Genomic DNA, 22,997 nt, shown 5'->3' with positions numbered 1-22,997 from the left:
TGAAGGCAGTGGCGGGATCCACTTGTTTGGGCACAGGTGGGAAACCTGAGTTGCCCTGGGGCACTTGACCAGCAACCACTACAAAGGGGCATGGTTCTCCTAGAGGTCCCATGTTCTGTCTGCTAGAAACATGTGGATGTCCTGGACACACCAGGCATCTGACATGGCCCTGCAGGCCTATTTCTATGTCACTGAATCAAGTGCCAGCACTGAATGACATCAACTGTTTGCAATATTGAGATCTGCATGTGCCTCAGTTTCCTAGTGAGTGGAGCTCTGGTAGCAGTTGGCATCTAGTATCATTGCAGGTGGCCAAAGAAATTCTCCACCTGGCCCCCACGTCATGCTCTGGAAGGATGTGGGTCTCACAGTTGCTCCATCAGAGCAAGCAGACCCTGGCACATGCCTGGGACCACCTCTGTGTCTCGCAATGTCACCAGGTGTGTGAGCAACTGACTCCCACCCTCAATCTCCAGTGATTATACTGGGAGCATAGACCAAGATCTTGTATGCAGGCATCCCTGCTGTGTTCACTTCTGCCTGGGCAAGGGGTATGCCACCTCCTGTGTGCTTTTTGTGGAGCTCACAGGAAGGATCTGAATCCTGTGTCAGCCCAGGGCCTTCTAAAGTACCCTTAGAAGCGCAGCTGACACATCTGAATCAACATGGGACAATGAGCTCTGTTCTTCTCCCCATCTAGGTGTCCTGCCTAGCTAAGAGATGGGAACAGGGGCTTCCTGAGTGGGACATTTCCACCTCTTGTAGATAACCATCCTCTGATGAGATAAATTGCAATGCTGGAATCAGTCTTCCTTCAGTGCTTAGAGAGGGACCATCAGTGATTATTTTAGTTTATTGCAGTGAACATTTCCCAGGAGGAGGGAGCACAAGGGACAGAGAAAGTCACGCCTTCAGCTACGCCTCTGCTCCTGAGTGGGGCCAGGCTCTTCGGACAGAGGGAACTCATGGCAAACTGGCAGCACTGCCCAGAGACTGCTGTGTGGAGGAGCAGCTCCCCTGCAAAGAGCAGCAGGGCTCCGGGCACTGCCTGCTGCTGCTGACATGAGAGGAGAGAAGGCAGAGAGAAGTGCAAGGCAGTGTGGAGTGGGAGGAGAGAGGAGAGCTCCTTGTGGGAGAAATCTTCATAGCCCCTGACACAGTAAGTCTCTGGATGTAGGGCAATGCTACTGAGGTTCCTGCAGGGGTCTTCTGAACCCATCCCATCCCATCACCAACAGGACTTTTAGCTTCTCTCTCCTGGCTTCTCCAGTGCAGAGGAGGGGGAGGTGCTTCAGAGCAGGGATTCTCTACCATATCATCTCAGGGACAGGGCATCCTATTACCTTCTGCCAAGGAAGCTGCAGGGGTGTGAAGCTGGGGTCTGCACACAGGTCTGCCCAGGGCTGTAATTCGGAGCAGTGATTCTGCGCCCCAGGGTGCTGCATTCCTAACTAAGTGACTCAGTCGCCTGCGAGGGTCAGCACTCAGCCTGCCCGGGGAGCTCCCCATGGCACTGCGGGGAGAAGCTCTGGGTGGGAGGAGAGAGCCTGTCAGGGCAGGTTGAGTGTGCTGTGGAGAGGGTGGTGCGTGGGTCAGGGCTGCTCATAGCTCTAGCTCATGCACAGGACATTTCCAAGGGGACTTTTCAAAAGGAAAGTGAAGGCAGGGATTTCCTGAAAGAGAAGCCAGTTTCCTGACATGGTGCTTTACATTTTCTACCACCTGGCAAGGGGAAAATGGAAATAGAAGGGGAGCTGTCAGGCTTGGACAACAGACCGAGACTCATGAACAGTTTCCAGGAGCAGACAACGTGTCTGCTAGGAACTTCTGAAAGTCCCTCCAACCACCCCTTAGTCTACAGAGAGCACCAGCTTCCCCTTTGCTGGCCTCATCTGGGTTTGTCTGACCTGCTCCTTAGCACCTGCAAACACGGGGATGGCCCTGGGCAGTGTCCTGCTGCTGGGAGGTTTCTGCAGGGCAGATCTGAGCTCCCTGAGGGAGGTGTCGGCACTGCAGGGCCTGACCATGACTTGCTCAACTCCATCCACCCATAATGTTTCTGTTTGCACTTCCCTCTCACTGCCTGCCCATTTCTGCTGCCTGGAGCTGTCCCTGCTGGCAGCTCTTTCTCTGTCCCAATGTCTTTTCCTGGTCAGTGCTCACAGACCCCCTCCCACCCTCTGTGTGCTCATTCCTGCCCTCCACAAACCTCCCACAGGCAGGGTCCTGTCCAGGGGCATCTCTGTGCTTGCAGGTTCTAAGGAACAGGTCAGGCAAACCCTCATGAGGCCAAGAAGGTGATGGTGGTGCTGTCTGTAGGCTGAGGTGAGGATGAAGAGACTTGCTGAGGTTTCTCTCAGACCTTTTAGGGGTGTTCAGCTGCAGTTAAGACACCGGCCCTGTGTGTCCTGCATGGTGTTCCCTTCCTGGCAGTGAGAAGCCCCAATCCCCTTCCAACCTGTGAGGCTCCTGGCAATGCATTTCATGAGGTTGGGGAATGAGCTGACTCTCCTTTTAGGAAAGTCCAACTTTAGGACCCTTGACTGCTTCTCGGGGCTGTGCTGTCAAGCTGCAAGCTGCCTTCCAGAAAAGCACAGCTTCCCTGGAGCATTTCTGTAAGATCTGAGAGTCCCTGGTCTGGTCATGTGAGTCAGAAACCTTGTCACACTCTTCATCACTCTCTCCATCTCGGGGCTGAGAGTGTAGAATATGGGAATCTTCACTGTGACACTGAACTCCCCCGCTCCCAGCTTAGTCCCATTTCTTTCTTAGAGGAATTTGTGAATGTGGTTGTCCTTCATCTGAGTGAGATGCAAGTGCGGGGCAGTGAGGGGCAAGACTCATGGACAGACCAGGTCCTGTGACCCTGTTCAAAGTCACAGAAAGTCCTTTTTTTCCTCTTGGTATGCACAAGGGCTCATGCTGAGAGCAATTGAAATGCCAAAGATTTCTACCCCCTCAAAGAATGCTCCCACTGGGAGATGGAGGCATCTAAAATACATATATACGTGTGTGCGTGTGCATGTGTGTGTGTGTGCGCATATATATATATATATATGTATGTATATCCTCAGACTCCTCCAGTGATCATTTTGAAGAGAAAAATGGGTTTCCAAATGTTGAACAGCCCTTCCACATACGCGGTGGACATAATCTGCTGCAGCATGTGTGCATCACAGCTAGTCACTTCCCATTCCCTCTGCAGTGCCTGCAGGAAGGGCGCACATGGCAAACTGGTGTGAGGACAGGGTCTATCCCATTGGGACAGAGACATCTAGAAAGGGTCAGGTCACCCCCTGCCTTCACTTGACTGTTTCTCTGCCTTGCTGGAGTGGCAGCTGGTGTGACTGATTCAGATACAGACACCTCTGTTCAAGAGGCAAGGCTAGGGGAGATGAATCCCTCACAAGGGTCTTCTCTTGCAGACACAGCTGCCACGAGAGCTGTATTCAGCTCTCATCATGGGAAACAGGGAAACTTCCCACTGGTACCTGGACCAAGTCCCCTGCTCCCAGTTCCCAGCGCCCATCCCCAGGTATCCCACCACATTGCAGGGTCAGTTTGACACCTCCATTTACACCCCCCAGCAGAGCAGGACTGACTCCTCTGGAGCCCATGGGCAGAGGCCCCTGCTCCGCATGGCACCCTCAGGCCGTGTAAACAGAGCTGCAGAAAGGGAGCTGAGCGAAGGTAAAGGGCAGAGGAAAGGTGGGGGTTTCTGTGAGAAACAGAGTGGGTTTGGCTCAGAGAAGCCTGCTCTAACTTGCCACTGTCTTTTCCTCCTTGGACAGTCCACAAAGCCCCGAGGAAGCAAATGTCCAACAGCAGCTCCCTCAACGAGTTCCTCCTCCTGGCATTTGCAGACACACGGGAGCTGCAGCTCTTGCACTTCTCACTCTTCCTGGGCATCTACCTGTCTGCCCTCCTGGGCAACAGCCTCATCATCACAGCTGTAGCCTGCGACCACCGCCTCCACACCCCCATGTACTTCTTCCTCCTCAACCTCTCCCTCCTTGACCTCAGCTCCATCACCACCACAGTCCCCAAATCCATGGCCAATTCCCTGTGGGACACCAGGGCCATTTCCTACTTGGGATGTGCTGCCCAGGTCTTCCTGGTTGTCTTCTTGTTAGGAGGAGAGTGTTCTGTTCTCACAGTCATGGCCTATGACCGCTACATTGCCATCTGCAAACCTCTGCACTACAGGATCCTCATGGACAGCACAGCTTGTGTCAGAATGGCAGCAGCTGCCTGGGGCAGTAGTTGTCTGTATGCTGTCCTGCACACTGGGAACACATTTTCCATACAACTCTGCCAAGGCAACACAGTGGACCAGTTCTTCTGTGAAGTTCCCCAGATCCTCAAGCTCTCCTGCTCTGACTCCTACCTCAGGGAAGTTGGGCTTCTTGTGGTTAGTGGCTGTTTAGTCTTTGGGTGTTTCATTTTCATTGTGCTGTCCTACGTGCAGATCTTCACTGCTGTGCTGAGGATGCCCTCTGAGCAGGGCCGACACAAAGCCTTTTCCACGTGCATCCCTCACCTGGCTGTGGTCTCCCTGTTTGCCAGCACTATCATTTTGCCTACCTGAAACCCCCGTCCCTCTCCTCCCCAGCTCTCGATCTGGTGGTGTCTATTCTGTACGCGGTGGTGCCCCCAACTCTGAACCCCCTCATCTACAGCATGAGGAACAAGGAGCTCAAAGATGCCCTGAGGAAAATGACTTCATGGACAGTTTTCAGCAGTGGTAACATTGCCATTGCACTCTACAAATGACTCCCACAGATCCTGTACCAGGACTGAGCTTTGTTTGTTCACTTTATTTTTATTATGACTATTATTCCTAGTATTTGTAATCATGTTGCTATGCAAATGCTTGGATTCATTCCACCTTCACTGAGACTGCTCTGTCTCACCTGGTGCCCATATAAAGTTGTGCCCAACAGTGGGTCAGAGCTGACTCCATCACAGTATCTCTGTAATAAAGAAGGTTCTTGCAGGTGCAGTGCTTAAAGGCTGGGCTCTTCCTCCAAAGCTGCTGACCCTCATGCCCTGTCCCCAGCACATTTCCTTTAGACAACCTCCCCCATCCTGCATGCTGGTTCTCACCCAAAAATTCACCCCCAGACAAGGCCCATGCCCAGCTGGAGGACCGGATGTCCAGCTGTGAGCACTGGGAGGAAGAGGCCTCTGCTGGGTCCTCTGCAGGGCTGTCAGGGAGCATGCAGAGGAGGTCCTGGGGCCATCTACTGGGCCTCTAGATCATCCTCCTCCCATGGGGGCCCTCAGCAGGGTGCCTCAGTGCCAAGATCCATCCCAGCTTGTTGCTGCCTGAACAGAGAGGAGAAACTGTCCCAGGAAACTCCTTACACACCCAGACCCTTGTATCAGTCATTTCCAGCACCGGTCATTCCCCGTGGTCCTGGTGTGGGTTGATTTCTGAATGTGACCAGCCCCGTATGCCCGCTGGGTTGAGCACGTGTATGGGGGAAATGGCCAGTCCTGCCTGGCCTCTCTGAAGGCTCAGACCTCAGGAGACCCTGGAGCATGGCCTTCTGCTAACCCTGGGGGGACAGGGACATGGCTGGGTGGGGGCTGGTGAGAGACTGCCAGGCAGGAGGGCCGAGGCAGATGGGGCACCAAGGGCTGTCATGGGGACCATGCTGGTGGGATGTTTTTCCACCCCAAAACTCACCCTGTTCTGTTCAGTGCCTGCACAGTGGGGTTTTGGGGCCAGGTGAAGGGCAACAGGGTTGGATCAGTGGAGGGATGAGGCACAGATGGGAGCCACGACACTCCAGAAGCTCCTGACAGTTATGGAAGTGACTCTCTGCTGCTAGCAGGACTGGTGGGTTTCTAAAGGGCTGCAGCAACCAGCACCACCTGTCAGGACTCCCAAAGCCAGCACAGATGGTCGTTGCCCAGCACTGCAGCTCACAGTGCCCCCCCAACTTGCTGTGTCCTCTCGCAGGAGCACTGCCAGGTGCATCACTCCCTGCCCAGGTGTGGAAAGGAGCTGCTGGAGGTCTTCTCTTCTCATGCCTGCTGTCCCTGGCTCAGCCCTGGTGTCAGCCCACAGTCTCTGCCCTGGGTCATGTTATGTCTCCATATGCTCTTTTGTGAGACCACGTTCTCTTCTGAGACCTGCAGCACATAGCTCTGCTTGGAGATGGCCACCACGGTCTGCCTGTGTGGTTCCAGGAGATCCCAGCAAGGCTGTGCTTGGAGGTGAGGCTGTGATTGTCCTCAGTCAAAGTAGATGGGATGGTCTGGGTGGGGGCCAAGGGGAGGAAAGGACAAGAGACAACAAGGAGAAGATGTAGTAAGGGAAATTTCAAAGGAGTTGAAGGAAAAAATAAAGAAACATCCATGGTAGTTGAGCAGCACTGGGGCAGGGGACAGAAGATCTTCAAAAACTCTCCTGGAGAAAGCACCTACCAACCTGATGTAACTGTCAAGTTAGCCCAGCTCAGACCAGATCGTGGTCCTGTAGACCTCTGGTGGTGCCTCCCAACCCAAATCCTCTAGGAGGAAGGGGCTGGAGGACAGAGTGAGGGGCAGGGGACACTGTTGTGGGGTTGAGGCCTTGCTGGCACTTGGACTGCCTGGTCAAGCCTGTCCTCAGAGTTACACAGTGAGAGAGTTCATCCTCCAAATGAGTCTCTGCTCCATGGGCAACAGGAGTCAAACCAGTGCTCTGAGACTGCAGAAACGTTCTCAGGAACACACCAGGCATTCAGGCCCTTTGACTGCTGACGTGTCCACAGACTGGTGCTTTGCATCCTGGGTCTTAAGGACTGAGAAATCTTTAGAGCCAGAGCAGACCGGAGTCCCATCTCCTAGACTCACAGGTTACAGGGCATCAGCAGGGATGTCCTGGGTGCAGGGAGGGAATCACTGCCCAGGGCATGAGCAGATCCCCCTCTGCCCTTTCCTCCCCTTCACACCCTGGAACAGAGATCGTGTTTCCTGCATTGGCACTCTCTGCCGGGCTGTATTCCCAGCTGGACGGGATGCAGCTTTCACACGGGGGAAATGCAGGAGAGCCCAGTCTCATCTAGAGGAGCAGGGTCCCACCACACCTGCTGGGTGGCCAGGCCTGCAGGCTGAAGACCCCACTCTGTTTCTCGCACACCTCCTGCCTGGGGCTGCAGGGTGCCCAGCAACAAGGCAGGGATGCCTGTGGATCGGGTGCCACTGGGGAGGTGGCCTTTGGATCAGACTCTGTCAGTGAGGGACTCAAGAGCTTCTCTGCCTCCATGTTAGTGGCAAAGTTCATGTCCCAGCTTCTTCTCTGTGGAGAGCTGAGGATTTAATTCTCGGGAGAAGGCAAAAGGGAAACCCTTCTCTGCCTGGGACTTGTATCACCCCATCAACCCTCTACTGCCTTCCCCTGCTCTATCACCCCCAGAAGTCCTTTGGCAGAGGCATTTTTTGGTTTCTGACCCTCTATCTGTCCCTGCTTTGAGCAGCAGCTTGCACTACAGGCCTCCTGTGGTCCCTTCAACCTGAATTATCCTGAATGCCTATGATCTCAGGCCCCATTTCAAGCACAGAACAAATGTCTCTGGGACAGGAGTCCTTTGTACTTTATGTGACCACCTAAAAGAAGGCAGGTGAACACCTCCTCCTCCCCATTGACTGTAAGGGCAGCCTGGGAGGCACTGCCTCAGGCATAGCTACATTACAATGGAAATTCCTGGCATCCACCTTTAACCACCTGAAAGGCCATTGCCTGGATCCCCTCAGGGGTGAGGGGAGAAGATCAAGCTTTTCTGCAGTGTGATTTCTGTACCTCTGTAGTTTGCGCCTCTAAGTAGATGGTGCCATCCTCCCCTTGGTTTCTTGCCTGAAGCTCAGCCTGGATGGGCATGTGAATGTGGAGGTTATCTGTCACTGCAGTGACCGTGAGGTGGTGGAGAGGTAAGAGGAATAACAGAGTCTCCAACCTGGACTGCAGCAGAGAGGGCTTCATCCTGTTTAAGGTGGAGTTAGGCAAGCCAAAGCTCAGCTAGAGCTGGAGCTGGATCTAGGAAGGGATGGGGAGGGTAACCTGAAGGGCTTCTGTAAGGACGTTGTCAGCACAAGGCAGGCAGCCAAGGAAAATGTGTTCTCCCTGCTCAGTGGGGCAGGGGTCGTAGTGACAAAGGCAGGCGAAAGGCTGAGGAGCTCATTGCCTATTTTACCTTGTCTTTTCCTGGTCTTGTCTACTGCCAGGCCTGTGGTCACACACAAGTGCACGGGACCAGACGGGAAGCACCCAAGGGTGCAGGGAGAGGTGGCTGGAGTCCCTGCAGTGCTGCTCCCAATTGTCTGTGAAACGTCATGGTGATCAGGGAGGTTCCTGAAGACTGGGAAAAGGCAGACATCTCACCCATTTTGCAGGAGGGCAAGAGGGAGGGTCTGGGGAATGACAGGCTGGTCATCTTCATCTCAGTCCCTGGGAAGGTGATGGAGCAAATCCTCCTGGAAACCATCTCCAACCATAGGAAGGGGAAGGCCTGGAAGAGGCAGCATGCGTTGACCAAGGGGAAATGGAAAGCATGCCTGACCAACCTGATTGCCTTCTACCATAAGATGAATGCCTGCGTGCACAAGGGGAAAACAGGGGATTCTGTGAACCTTCACTTTAGCAAAGCCTTGGACACAGTCCCCCACAGTCTCCTTAGAGGCAAATTGTTGAGCTCTGCCCTGGATCAATGGACCATAGGGCAGGTGGAAGATTGGATGGACCATCAGGCTGAAACACTGTGATCAGTGGTACAAGTTCCAAGTGGCAGCCGGTTACTAGCAGCATCCCTCAGTGATCAACATGTGGGGCAGGACTGTTTAACACCTTTATGAATGGCCTGCACAATGGATGGAGCACACTTTCAGCACCTTTGTGGACAATGCATAAGTGGGGGGAGGCCCTGGGCAACCTCATCTGGTTCCTTCTGCATTGACCAGGGTGGCTGGGACTAGGTGACGTCCAGAGGTCTCATCCACCCTAAGTGCTGTGATTCAGTGAACCATTTCCTGGAGAGCTCTGTAAAGAGAGAATAGTGAGAGGAAGAAGAAAGAATAGAGAGGCAGAAGAAGAGAGCTGAAACATGACAGCTTAAATAAAGGAGTTCCTGAGAACAAAGTTTCTCCATTCAGATTCTTGGTAGCAAAGGTATTTTGATGAATAATGTGTGTGTGTGTGTATATATATATATATATATATATTTATAAACTCGCATAGACAAGCTAATTCTTGTAGCGCATGAACATGGTGCTGCCAATTAATAAGAAAGAAAAAGAATATACGGCACGGTAAAAACTGTGTGAAGTTTTGGAAACAAGGATTTCTTGTCTATTGTTGCAGTGAGTTATTGTGGTTAGTAGTTGTTTAGCCTCTGGGTGTTTCATTTTCATTGTACTGTCCTATGTGCAGATCTTCACTGCTGTGCTGAGGATCCCCTCTGAGCAGGGCCGGCGCAAAGCCTTTTCTACGTGCCTCCCTCACCTGGCTGTGGTCTCCCTGTTTGTCAGCACTGACCTGTTTGCCTACCTGAAGCCTCCCTCCCTCTCCTCCCCAGCTCTGGATGTGGTGGTGGCTGTTCTTTACTCGGTGGTGCCTCCAGCAGTGAACCCTCTCATCTACAGCATGAGGAACAAGGAGCTCAAGGATGCAGTGAGGAAGCTGATTCAGCTGGTACTAGCTTAGCAGCAATAAGCTTCCCATCTCTCCTCACAAGCCATTTCCAGTTTTTCTCATACAGCTCTTGTGTTTTGGGACTTCTGCCTGTGATAGTCATGTTTTTACAGAAAAGTTTGAATTCATCCCACCTTTTCAGAAGCACAAACCCTGTCTGTCTGACTCGGAGGACTTGTGTAAATCTGCCCAGAGTGTGTCAGAGCTGGCCTCCCTTGCAGCATCTCTGTAACAAAAGGGGATTTCATCAGTACACTGCCTGAAGACTGGGCTCTTCTTCCAAAGTGGGGGCCAAGAATGCACTCAGGGAATTGCCCCCAAAAAGGCACTCTTGCCATGCCTGTGTTTTCCATGGGCTAAGGAGGATGTGCTCATAGGGTGAATGTGTGAGGGAATGAGGGCTGGATTCAGCCTTCACTTGGGGGTGCCCAGTGGCCCTGGAGAGGGTGAGTGCTCAAGAGGTATCTGCTGGGGACTGTCTCAAATATTAGAGGGCTGGTGACAGATGCCCATCCTTCTGGAAGGCAATATGGAGCCACCAGGTGAGCACAGGGGATCTCCAGGGACAGGATTTGCCTGGGATGGGCAGTGAGTGGAGACTCCCAAAACCAAGTGGAGTCACCCATAGTGAAGGGCCTCAACCAAAGAATGAACCAAATCAGGGTTCTGCAATCTCAGGAGAGGCAGTGGGGACTCCTCAGGCACAGGGAAGGCAGCCTCAGGAGCGATTCATGTCACCTACAATGAAAACCATGGCTGGATCTAACGACACACCTGACCCCATCCTGAGCCATTGGAAATGCCTTGTGATTGCTCTGAGCATCTTCCACAGCCACAGATGCCTGGGGAGGGGGTCGTCAGGTGCAGTGATGCTGGGCCAGCTGGCTCTACGTTGACCAGCACAGCCAGTGTGGAGTCACCCCAGGGCCCCACAGCCTGCTCGCCCTGCAGAGCACCACCGGCAGCCCAGGGAGCACAGTGGAGGGGTGCAGGTTGGCTGGGCAGGCCAGCATGGACACACTGACCTGGGGAAAGCTCTCTGGAGAATAGGGACGTCTCTCAAGAAGAGCAAAAGAACAATTGTGTGCTTGCAGGGAGGAAGAAATGAAAACCTGTTTGTATGTGTGTTAACTCAGGGCAGGCTGCTCTGTCGCTGGACACTTTCACTAACCAAATACGTCCATTGTATCATATATTATTGTTCCTTTCCTTTCCTTTCCTCTAACCATTTTCCAGTTTCCAACCAATGTTGAGGAACCTTGGTGTTCTGTTTGAAAAAGCTGTTTAGTTGATGCAAGGTTACTCCAAGTGATACTGATGTATTAAATGGTGCAAAAGAAGACATCGTTTGTTCAGTCATATGAGAAGTTAACCAGAAGTCTGCGTGGTGATTTGGTCAAAAACATAGGTCCCATTACAATGGCTTTTGTTGCCTTCCATGTCTGGAGTACCCATCTCACTCTGTTGTCAGAACCATGTGCAGCTTCCCATCCAGTGTGTCATTACACAGAGCGACACTTAGACTAACTTTAGCTCTTAGGGTTAGTGTAACATGATTGCCTACAATCAGTCCTTGACCTCGTGCTATTACAGATGGTGTTTCTCTTATAACTACAGTTTTGAAGATGGCTTGTGACTGATCTTCAATACCCGAGTTGTCCCATGGGCAACGTGAAAAGGCAGAACGTGTTAGAGACACGTTTCAGGTGTGTTTTCCAGTTATCAATGTTCCCACGGTTAGCAGGTAACACCCCATCTCCCTGCAAGAGAAAACACCTAGGTCTTGGACATAACCCAGACCTCACTAATGGTTAACTTACTGCCTTCATTGTCTACAGCATCCCATGCTCCTTTTCCATGGGAAAAGAGCAGTCACCCAGACTGATCCCCAAGCTGGATGTTTAACCACAGCCTCACCTCCAGGACTTTGATGGGGTTTTATTTCTGTTTTAACAGGAATTCATGCAGCTACTGACACAACCCCCTTATCTATGGGCCTTCCCATAAGAGTTTGTCACTTATTTAGCCACCTTACAACTTCTCACAAGTGGGATCCCCACTTTGAAGTATTGTATGAGAGAAGAGTCACTCTTGTGCAGCTGTTGTTTCTGCTGTCCACTCCGTCTTTCTATTACCCCATTACTTGGAGGTTGATACCATAGGCGAAAGGTCTACTGATCTTTGTTTGAAGTACACCATGTTTGCAGTTCTTTGCTCTTCAAATGTGTTCCATTACCAAATTGCATTTCTCTGGGAAAGTAGCAAACCAGTGGTTCAAACCAGCAAGGCTTGCTAGTCCAGTTGCAGCTCAGGTGGGGTGCACATTCCCTCTGCTGATAATTATTTCTGCTCCAGCAAGGATTTATTTCCAGCCTTCAGGTGTTTGCATGAGTCTGGAGGGTGGCCTAAAACAAAGGACACCCTCTGGTTCCCTTTGTGCTGAGATAAATTCTGCTTTTTTTGCGGCAGCTGTGGTCCATCACAGCCTACGTTCTTCCCCGAACCTTCTTCCATGGTAGGAACTGATTGGTTGGTCACAATACAAGATGCAAGTAGAGTTCAATTTCTCAGAAGATGTTCTAGGCTGTCAGACTAGAATGCACATAGGTGCCTTTGTCAAAATAAACACCTGTAGGTACGACAAGAAGCTTCTGGGCTTAAATAGGTTCAAGTATGAAATTCAAAGAACACAAAGCTCAAGGGTTTGAAAAAGGAGAATTGCTTCTATACTAAACAAAATTCTCAATTTTAATAGTCACCCCAGAGAAGTTTCTGTTTGAGTTCACATGAGACTAGCTGTTTTGCTTTTTTAAAGCATGGGTAAAGTTTTTTTTAAGTTTTACAACAATTTTTGTAGGCAATGGATAGGCATCTTCTTCCAATTCTAACCATGCAGGGCCAGGTACAGCCCTTTCCACCCTGCTCTCCCCCAGCACCTCTTCCCTGAATTCGGGGCACCCTGCACAATGTCCTTCCTTGTGGGTGAAGGGGGACCCCAGTTCTCCAAGAAAGAGGCTGCAGCCTCAGCACTTGTGGCAAGGGCTCGCACAGTAAAATGGCCATGGGAGCTCCCTGCCCTGTTGCTGCTCATCTTTGAGAGCTCCTGGGGGAGCAGTTGGTGTTAGGAGTTGTGGGAGGGGGTCTCTTGCAGGAGTGGTCCCTCCCGGAGAGCTGGAGTGCCCTCCTGTGGGGCCTGGACTCCCAACCCTGAGAGCATTGGGGACCGTCTGCCTGCAGTGCCACCAAGGACAGAGCCCCAGGAAAGGTGCAAGATGCACAGAAGAACACGGGAAGGGCCCGGGGGAGAGGAATCCAAAGGGGTCAGGAAATGGGATGTGTGGGAAGGCCATGACTTCCAGGTAGGAAGGGTGTTTGTCTGGTCTCCCACCAAAAGGAACCTGATGATGACTGACCCTGGCTTTCCAATGGCAAAGTGTGGTAGGGAAAGAGCAGCCCTCCATGAGCAAATGCCACCGGCTGCTGTAGCTGCGTGCCAAGTGCTGTGTGCTAAGCACTGCCTTGGCCTGCCTTGCCCTGTGCTGGGGGGAAATGGCTAGAGGGGGCAGAGCAATCCCAGAAGAGGTTTGCCTGCTCACCTGAGGCCCTGAAAGGTGGGTGGGATCCAGGGCTGCTGAGTACACGCAGTCCTGCCAGCTCTGCCAGTATTTCATTGTTGTGTGCATTTCAGCTGCTGGATTGCCCTGACCTTTCCCATATAGATGATGCCGTCCTGCCGCTCCTCCAGAGCTATGTCCAAAGTCAGAGCCTGAAGATGCATGGGCTGGCATTCGGAGGCTTCATGAGCCTGTCGCAGAGACCTGAGATGGTGAGCAGGGGGCAGCTGGGTGAAGTCATGCTGGCAGCCTGGGGCTTGACAGGAGGTGTTCATCTGCCCTGAGTCTTTCATGCCAGGCGCTTGGCTGTGCTGCACAAGCACAAAGGCACCAATGCCCACCAGGAAGAACTCCTGCTGCTGGCACGTCTCGGCTATGCTAGGCAGAGATCCAGGCCCAGCACCAAGCAAACCAGCTCCAAACGGCCTCAGTCATGGGAGCGCTGCGGCCAAAGTCACGCTACAAGAGGGACGATGAGCCAGAGCACAGGGTCAGGCTAAGGTAGCCGGCTGCTCCTGGGCCTCGAGGCAGCAGCCTTCCTCCAAATAGAGGCCATAGTATGCTGAGGGCCCCCTGGGAGATCTCTGCACTGCCCTGCAGCCTCTGTGCCGTGGGTGTGTGCAGAGCCCTGGCCCCGGACACTGAGCCCTGATGGGAAGTCGGCACCCAGAGCACTTTTGGCAGGAGGGTCTGGCCTTGCTTCACTGAAAGGAAGTTGTGTGTTTCACACAGGCAAGGAGAATGCAGAGCCTGCTCCCAGACATCCTGGAGTGGCTGCAGGATGCTGGCAGGGACATGCGTGTGGGAAGCCTGATGTTGCTGAGAAACATCCTCAGCCCCCTGCGCCAGAAGGGCTCCAGCCCCATTGCTCTGCAGCTGGCTGAGAAGCTTCTGCCAGCTTTGATGATGGAAGGCTGGTGGGAGAGCCAGGGGCTCTCCTGGCGTGTCCATGGGTCTATATGCGTGGCTATGGGTGCTGTGTGTCCCTCTGACATTCCCTGTGACATTCCCTGTGCTGGCCTGAGTGTCCTGGGCTGCAGGACTAGATCAAACCAGGCCCTCCCTGCCCTCAGCTGCTCTGTCTCATGCTTGACTCCCTGTGGTGCTTGCCTGGCCTGGGGCAGAGAAGAGCAAAGAGGCAGGAGCAGGCTGGAGAGTGAGGGAGAGGCTGTGTCCCAGGGCTGTCCCCTTCTGTCATCCTCTCCTGCGAGGGGGCCCTGATGGAGTCTTAGGGAAATCCAGAAAGTCCCCTCCAGAGGCAGAGGGAGACAGAGGCCAGGGAAGCTTGCCCTGCTGCTGCCGACAACCCTCATTCTCCAGGCTGCCTCCGCCGTGGCTTGTCCCCCAGCTCTGACCTCCGGCTGGGATGGGGGACAGTTGTGCCTGGAGAGGGTGAGGCCTCACAATGGCAAACCCTCTTCTCATGCCCGGTTCCTGGAGTCATTGCTGAGGCCTCCCCTCCTCTCCTCCCTGCCCACAGGAAGACAGCCCCGTGCAAGAGCTCTCCATTCTCCTCTGCAAAGACCCGATTGAGACTGTGGTGGGGAAGAACAAACGGTGCATGAAGCAGCACGTGCAGAGGAGCCTGGTCCCACTCTTCATCCACATGAGTGACCAGATCCAAGGAGTGGCCCAGGTTTGGACCAGGGATTTTGGGAAGCAATGGTGACATCCCTTGGGTGGGCCGGAGCAGCAGGGCAAGGGCTGCTGACAAGTGTCCCTTTGAATGCATGTCACTGTGAGGTCCAACTTCCTGTGTCCCCAAGGACAAGGCAGAGCTGCCTCTGCCTTCAGCGAGGGACAGACCCAAGCTGCATCTTCCCATTCCGGGCTGGGAAAGGCTTGGAGCCTTGCCAAGATGATGGGGACACAGGGTGTCCTGCCCCAGCTGTGGTGGCATCTCCTGGTCTCTGCTGCTCTGCAGGTCTCTCAGAACACCCACACCTTGTCCTCTGCTCCCTCTGAACCTCGGTACCACACAGCTTCTAGCTGGCAGTCATGAACAGGAAGGAAGAGGAGGCTGGTAATGCGAGGAGGGATAGGCCTGGCCTTCTGGGAAGGCTTGGTACCAACCCCCTGGCTTTGTGCTGTCTCCAGCTGCTGAGGGAGAGGAGCAGAGCAGAGCAGTACCTGCACCAGAGCCTGCTGTACTTGGAGAACCCTGAGGCATCCTTGCAGGAGGCAGCCGTGAGGTTCATTGGTGAGCCACAACCCCAGACCCATTCCTGCCCGCACAGATGGGCTGAGAGGTGGTTCTTCAGTCCCTCACACCATCTCTGGATCCTGCACCCTGGGGACTGTGCTTGGTCTCATAGGCAAGCTCAGGAAGTGTGGGCTAGATTAGCAGACAGTGAGGTGGACTGAGAACTGGCTGAATAGCAGAGCTCAGAGGGTTGTGATCAGCGGCGCAGAGCCTAGTTGGAGGCCTGTAGCTAGCGGTGTCCCCCAGGGGTCAGCACTGGGTCTAGTCTTGTCCAACTTCTTCATCAGTGACCTGGATGAAGGGACAGAGTGCACCCTCAGCAAGTTTGCCGACGATACAAAACTGGGAGGAGTGGCCGATACTCCAGAGGGCTGTGCTGCCATTCAGAGAGACCTGGGCAGGCTGGAGAGGTGGGCGGAGAGGAAGCTCATGAAGTTCAACAAAGGCAAGTGCAGGGTCCTGCTCCTAGGGAGGAATAACCCCAGTCACCAGTACAGGTTGGGGGTTGACCTGCTGGAAAGCAGCTCTGCGGAGAAGGACCTGGGAGTGCTGGTGGACACCAAATTGACCATGAGGCAGCAATGTGCCCTTGTGGCCAAGAAGGCCAATGGTATCCTGGGGTGCATCAGGAAGAGTGTTGCCAGCAGGTCGAGGGAGGTGATTCTCCCCCTCTCCTCAGCCCTGGTGAGGCCCCATCTGGAGTACTGCCTCCAGTTCTGGGCTCCCCAGTACAAGAGGGATGTGGCACTACTGGAGCAAGTCCAGCGAAGGGCTACAAAGATGATTAGGGGACTGGAGCATCTCTCTTATGAGGAAAGGCTGAGAGAGCTTGGCTTGTTTAGCCTGGAGAAGAGAAGGCTGAGAGGAGATCTTATCAACGTGTACAAGTATCTGAAGGGAGGGTGTCGAGAGGATGGGACCAGACTCTTTTCAGTGGTGCCGAGCGATAGGATGAGAGGCAACCAGCACAACCTGAAACTCAGGAAGTTCCATCTGAATATGAGGAAAAACTTTTTCACTGTGAGGGTGACAGAGCACTGGAAGAGGTTGCCCAGAGAGGTGGTGGAGTCTCCTTCTCTGGAGATATTCAAAACACGCCTGGATGCGATCCTGTGCAAGGTGCCCTAGGTGACCCTGCTTGAGCAGGGGGCTTGGACTAGATGATCTCCAGAGGTCCCTTCCAACCTCAGCAATTCTGTGATTCTGTGATCTGGTCTTACTTTTGTGAGATCTGCTTCCACAATCACAGGCAAGCTGAATGTTTTCCCAAGATCAAGAGAAGACTTGGGGTGGAAGGAAGTGCAGAATCATTCCATCTGGAAGGGATCCCAGGATTTATCTGGCCCAACCTCCTTGCCACAGCAGGGTCAGCTATCAGGTCCGATCAGTTTGCTCAGGGCTTTACTCATTTTGGACTTGAAAACCTCTGAGGATGGAGATGGCACAGTCTCTCTGGGCAACCTGCGCCCCGTGCTTGACTCTCTGGATGGGTCAGAAGTTTCTCCTTACACCCAGCCTGACATCTCGTTTCAGCTCATGCACATCAGCCTTCACCCTTGCATCATGCACAACAGTGAAGAGCCTGCCTCCATCTCCTTGATGACATCCTGGTAGCTATGGCGAGGCTGTTATTAGGTGTCCCCAAAGTCTTCTCTTCTCCAGGCTGAACAAATGCAGCTCCCTCACCTCCCAGTGTGACAAAGTCAACATTACCTAGGTGTGCCTAGGAGGTTTAAGGCTCTTTCAGTCCTTCTGGATATTCTTGGATCAGCAAAGGACCTCATGGATGTTAGAGTGCAATCACCCTCATACCATGACTTTCTGCATTTGTCACACTCATTTGGCATCGTGTTGTAATGTACAGGTGTTGTAGGCTGTGAAGAGGGCTCACTCTGGACAAGCAGTCACTCATAATGAAACCTTGAATTGAAAACCTTTCAGGCCCAAGAGGCAACCTCACACCACTAGGAGGGTCTCATTCTGGGGAGGCCATGTTAGGTGCTAACCCACATGCAGAAAAGGACTTGCTGCCTGCAAGAATTGCAGTGGCTATCACCAGAGATGACAGAATCACAGAGCCATTCAGGCTGGAAGGGACCTTGGGAGGACTCTAGTCCAACCTCCTGCTCACTTAGGGATCCACACTGAATTCACACCAAGTTCCTCAGGATTTTGTCCAGCTGCATCCTGAAAGCCTCCAAGAAGAGTCCACAGTCCCTCTGGACGCCACTTCAAATGCTTCAGGATCCTCACTGATTTTTCTCCCTTATATACAATTTTAACAGCACTTGTGTCAGCTTTGAACTCTTTCCTCTCATTCTCCTGCCATGAATTCCTTTAAAAACCTGGTTCATTGTCAGTGGCAACTTTGAGCTGGGAAGCTGCTATGAGTTCCCCCAGAAACCTTCCCTTCTCTGTGCTGAATAAACCCATTCCCTCAGCCTCTCCTCACTGGGCAAGTGCTCCAGCCCCCAACCACCTTGGGGGCCTGCCACTGGCCTCACTCCCTGTGATCAACAGTGTTCTTCTACAGCCAGCCCCACCTGGACACAGTCTCTGGATGGGCTCTAATGAGCGGTGAGTAGAGGGAGATAATCACTTCCCTCCATCTCCTGGCTGTGCTCCTGTTCACGCTGCCCAGGACACTGTGGCCTCCTTTGTTGCTAGGGCAAGCTGCTGGCTGATGTTCAGCTCCCTGCCCACAAAGATTCCCCAGCCAATACTATTGCAGGGTGTTGGTCTACCCCAGGTGCAGGACCTGCATTTGTCCTTGTTGAATTTCTCAAAGTTGGTGACAGATCGTTCCTCCTGTCTGCTGAGGTCCCTCTGAATGGCAGCCCTTAAACATATGACTCTTCCTCCTGAGGTGTCATCTACAAACGTGATGAGAGTTGCATCCTCCAGGTCACTGGTGAACCTGTCAGACAAGATAGGTCTGAGTATAGACCACTGCATGCTCCACCTTTACCTGGCTTCCTGGTAAAGCATGACCCATTCAAAAAACCCTTTGAGCTCCATCATCCAAACAGCTTTTTATCCACCCGAGTGTCTACCCATCATAACATGATGCCTTCTTGTATTCAAGAATATTCATGGAGACAGTGTCCAACACCTTCCTAAAAGCATCATAAAAAACCATCCAGTACTTTCTGCTCCTCCACAACCACAGGTCTTTTATCACAGAAGGCAATCAGGTTGTGCAGGAGTGATTTACCTTCAGTGAATCCATGCTGACTGTTCCCAGGCTCATTCTTCATGTGCTCAGAAATGTGATCCAAGTGGATTTGCTCCATGACACACTCCTCACCAAAGTGAGGCTGAAGGGCCTGCAGCTCCCCAGACTGTCCTTGGGGCCTTTCTTGAAGATGGGCACAACACATTCCCTTTTCTGGTCATTGGGACCTCCCTTGATCTACACAACCTTTCAAAAGTTGATAGAGACTGGCCTTGTTATGACGTTGGCCAGCTCTCTCAGTGTCCTCATGTGCAGGCCATCCCATCCCATCCCAGAGACTTGCATGGGCTGAGTACTTACAAGCAATCCCTCACTCAACCCTCATCCCCTGCTGGCTGTTTTTCTCTTCTGGAGCCCTGAATCAAGGCACAACAGCTCAGGAGACCTTGCTGGTGAAGACTGAAGCCAAGAAGGCACTGAGCTCCTCAGACCTATCTGCACCTGCTATTACTAGAGCCCCTGCCCCATTCAGCAGTGAGACCAGGTGTTCTTTGATTATTCTTTCTCTGTTAGCGGAGTAGTAATAACTCTTCTTCATGCCCTTGACGTCCCATGCAAGTGTTGACCCTCAGGGAGCTTTGGTTTCACCATCCTTACTTTGGTGGACAACAGCATCCTGTTTAACCAAGCCAATCTCCCAAGATGTCTCCTAGTTCTAATGGTTATCACTATGGACCATCCTTGTGCTTGGTGGCTGCTGTCCTTAAAGACCTGCTGGCTTTCACAAGCTCCATTTCCCCTCAGAGCTGCCTCCACTGGGATCCCGCACCAGTCCCCTGGAGAGGACAAAGTTTCCTCCTCTGAAGGCTGGAGTCTGTACACTACTATTGTCCTTCCTCACTGCCCTCACGATCTGGGACTCCACTATTCCATAGTCACTGCAGACAAGGTTTCCACAGATTATCACAGCCCTCATCAGTGCTTCCTTGTGTGAGTACCAGATCCACATGAGCATCACCCTTACTGGCCCATCAGGGAGCTGTGCTTGGAAGCTGTCCCTGACACCCTCCAGAAATCTCCTGGACTGCTTGCACCCTGCAGTTTGCCCTTCCAATGAATGTCAGGGAGATTAAAGTCCCCCCAGAAGAATCAGGCCTTGTGACCCACTGACTTCCTCCAGTTGCTTAAAGGAGACTGCATCCACCTCCTCACCCTCATCGGGTGGTCTGTAACCCCCATCACAATGTCACCTTTGCTCTGATGCTCCTGCACAAGCTCTCACTGAAAACCTTGCCCATCCCATACAAGAGCTCCATACATCTGAGCTTTCCCTTCACACCAAGGGCATCCCCCCTGCTCATCTTCCCTAACAGTCTTGCCTGCAGAGCTTGTACCCTGCCATCACAGCCCTCCAGTCATGATAGCGGTCCCACCACATCTTGGTTATTCCAACCATGTTTCAGGCCTGTGAAAGCTTTTCAAGCTCCATCTGCTCCTCTCTGTGCCCCAGGATACCTGCACTTCTGTATATTTGGGTTGCAGAGCCTCAACTGTGGCTCAGAGAGGAGACAACTGGTCATGGTGAAACCTGTTACCAAGAGCCAAAGACACTGTGTGTGCAATGGCCCCACTTCAGAGCAGAGCCATGCTGGCATAGATAGCAGGTGGCAATGTAATGGTGAAAGGAAGTTCCCACTGAGAGAGCAAAGCCTGCAGTGCCCAAGGCCAGCGAGAAACAGAGCTGGGCTGTGCCGAAATGGCAGGAGAGGGGTTGGCTGCCTGAGCTGACTCTGCAGCCCCTTGGGGCCTGTGGCAGAGGTGAAGCAATCTCCAGGCAGGACAAGGTGCCACTGAAGAAGTCCCTGGGCCTGGGCAGCCTGTGATCCAGGCACCCTGAGGTCATCATTAGCCCAGTTCCTGTTCATATCACCTGGGGGTGAGAAGAGGTTCAGGGGGAGGAAAGCTAGAAGGTTTTAAGGGTGCAGAGACTAGAGCAGAGACCTTGGTGGTATGTGCCTCTCCCATTTATGAAGCCATCTTGGCTATAGATCAACAGGACTTGGCCTAAAGGCAGTGGTGGGATCCAGCTGTTTGGGCACAGGTAGGAAACCTGAGAAGTCCTTGGGCACTTGACCAGCACCCACTCCAAAGGGGCATGGTTTTCCTATAGGCCCCATGGTGTGTCTGCTAGAGAGATGTGGATGGGCTGGACACCCCAGGCATCCAACATGGCCCTGCAGGCCTATTTCTGCGTCACTGAATCAAGTGCCTGCACTGGATGACATGAACTCTTTGCAGTGTCAGGGTCTGCATGTGTCTCGTCTTCCTAGTGAGTGGAGCTCTGGTCGCAGTGGGCATCTAGTATCATTGCAGGTGGCCAAGGCAATTCCCTGCCTGATCCCAGCCTCATGCTCTAGAAGGATGTAGGTGTCACACTTGCTGCATCAGAGCAAGCAGACACTGGCACATGCCTTGGACACCCTCTGTCTCTTCCAGTGACACCAGGTGTTTGTGTGTGAGCAACTGACTCCCACCCTCCATCTCCATTGAACATAGACCAAGATCTTGCATGCAGACACCCATGCTGTGCTCACTTTTGCCTGGGCAAGGGGAATCCCACCTCCTGTGGGTTTTTTTGTGGAGCTCACAGGAAGGATCTGAATCATATGCCAGCCCAGGGCCTTCCAAACCAGCCTGAGAAGTCTAAATTGACTCATCTGAATCAAGACCTGAACAATGGGAAAAGGAGCTCTATTCTTATGCTCATCTAGGTATGCTAGCTAAGAGATGGGAGTAGGGGCTTCCTCAGTGGGACTTTTCCACTTTTCATAGATAACCATCCTCTGATGAGACAAATTGTAATGCTGGAATCACTCTTCCTTCAGTGTTTGGAGAGGGACCATCAGTGATTATTTTAGTCTACTTCAGTGAACATTTCCCAGGAGGAGGGAGCACAAGGGACAGAAAAAATCATGCCTTCAGTTGGGCCTCTGCTCCTGAGTGGGGCCAGGCTCCAGGGATGGAGGGAGCTCATGGCAACCAAGCAGCACTGCTGAGACACAGCGCTGTCAGGAGCAGCTCCTCTGCAAAGAGCAGCAGGGCTCCAGGCACTGCATGCAATTTCTGCCAGAAGATGAGACAAGACAGGGAGAAGTGAAAGGCAGTGTGCAAGGTAAGGAGAGAGGAGAGCTCCTTGTGGGAGAAATCTTCACAGCCCCTGACACGGTGAGTCTCTGGCTGCAGGGCAATGCTACTGCAGTTCCTGGCAAGGTCTTGAAACCCATCCAGTCACACGATTGGATTTTTAAGGATCGCTCTATCGGTTTCACCTTTACAGAGGAGGAGGAGATGCTTCAGAGCAGCAATTCCCAGTCACAGTGTCACAGGGACAGGGCATGCTGCTACCTTCTCCCAGGGACGCTGCAGGGGGGTGAAGCCTGGGTGTGCTCACAGGACTGCCCAAGGCTGTAATTCAGAGCAGTGTCCCTGTGCCCCAGGGTTCTGTGTGCCTGGAGCAGTGACTCTGCTGCCTGTGAGGGTCAGGACTCAGCCTGCCCGGGGAGCTCCCCACAGGGAGAAGCTCTGGGTGGGAGGAGAGACCCGTGGAAGGGCAGCTTGAGCCTCCTGTCAAGAGGATGCTGCATGGGTCAGGGTGCCCACAGCTCCAGCTCACTCCCAGGACATTTCTAGAGGGGACCTTCCAAAAGGAAGGTCAAGGCAGGGGATACATGAAAGGGAAGGAGCTGTCATGAGTCTGTGCTTTCAGTTATTTTCTGTTAGGGTGCGTTAAAATGGGATTCGATCTGTCAGGTTTAGACAGGGGACTGAGACAGTGACACTGAGAGAGCATCAGTTCTGGGAGGGACTCAGCAAATGCCTTCATCCACCCCTCCGCCTAAGGACAGAACCAGCATCACCTTTCCAGCATCACCAAGGTTTGTCTCACCTGCTCCATAGCACCTGCAGACACAGAGGTGCCCTCGGCAGTGTCCTGCCCCTGGGAGGTTTCTGCAGGGCAGAGCTGAGCTCCCAGCGGGTGGGATGGGGTCTGTGAGCACTGAGAGGGGAGAGACGTGGGGACGGAGAAACAGGTCCCCGCAGGGACGGCTCCAGGCAGCAGAGTCATGCTCAAAGTGTGAGAGGAAACTGTCAACTCCAACGTCTCCTCTCCTCTCCCAGCCAGCACAGCCCTCTGCTCTCAAGGCTGGGGGGTCCAGGGCAGGAGTCATTTCCTCGGCAGCCGGACATGCAGGAGAAGAGACACTCCTGAGTGCCCCTCTGCCCCTCCCTGGCCCTGCCTCCCTCACCACAAATATCATGGTATTGCTC

At 53.1% G+C, this 22,997-nt stretch overlaps 1 protein-coding gene across 1 annotated transcript; it reads left to right on the top strand.

Annotated features, from left to right (window-relative positions):
• Positions 1–3,814: 3,814 nt before the first annotated feature.
• Positions 3,815–4,369, top strand: LOC136993084 (olfactory receptor 14C36-like; the record flags this gene model as incomplete). The annotated part of the gene is made up of 1 exon (XM_067303099.1): positions 3,815–4,369. A coding segment is annotated over exon 1 (555 nt), but the record flags the coding sequence as incomplete, so codon positions are not given.
• Between the last annotated feature and the right edge of the window lie 18,628 nt (positions 4,370–22,997).

The sequence above is a fragment of the Apteryx mantelli genome, chromosome 11 (assembly GCF_036417845.1).
Source record: "Apteryx mantelli isolate bAptMan1 chromosome 11, bAptMan1.hap1, whole genome shotgun sequence".
NCBI classification, from domain to species: Eukaryota; Metazoa; Chordata; class Aves; order Apterygiformes; family Apterygidae; genus Apteryx; species Apteryx mantelli.
This window is presented reverse-complemented; position numbering and strand designations above follow the sequence as displayed.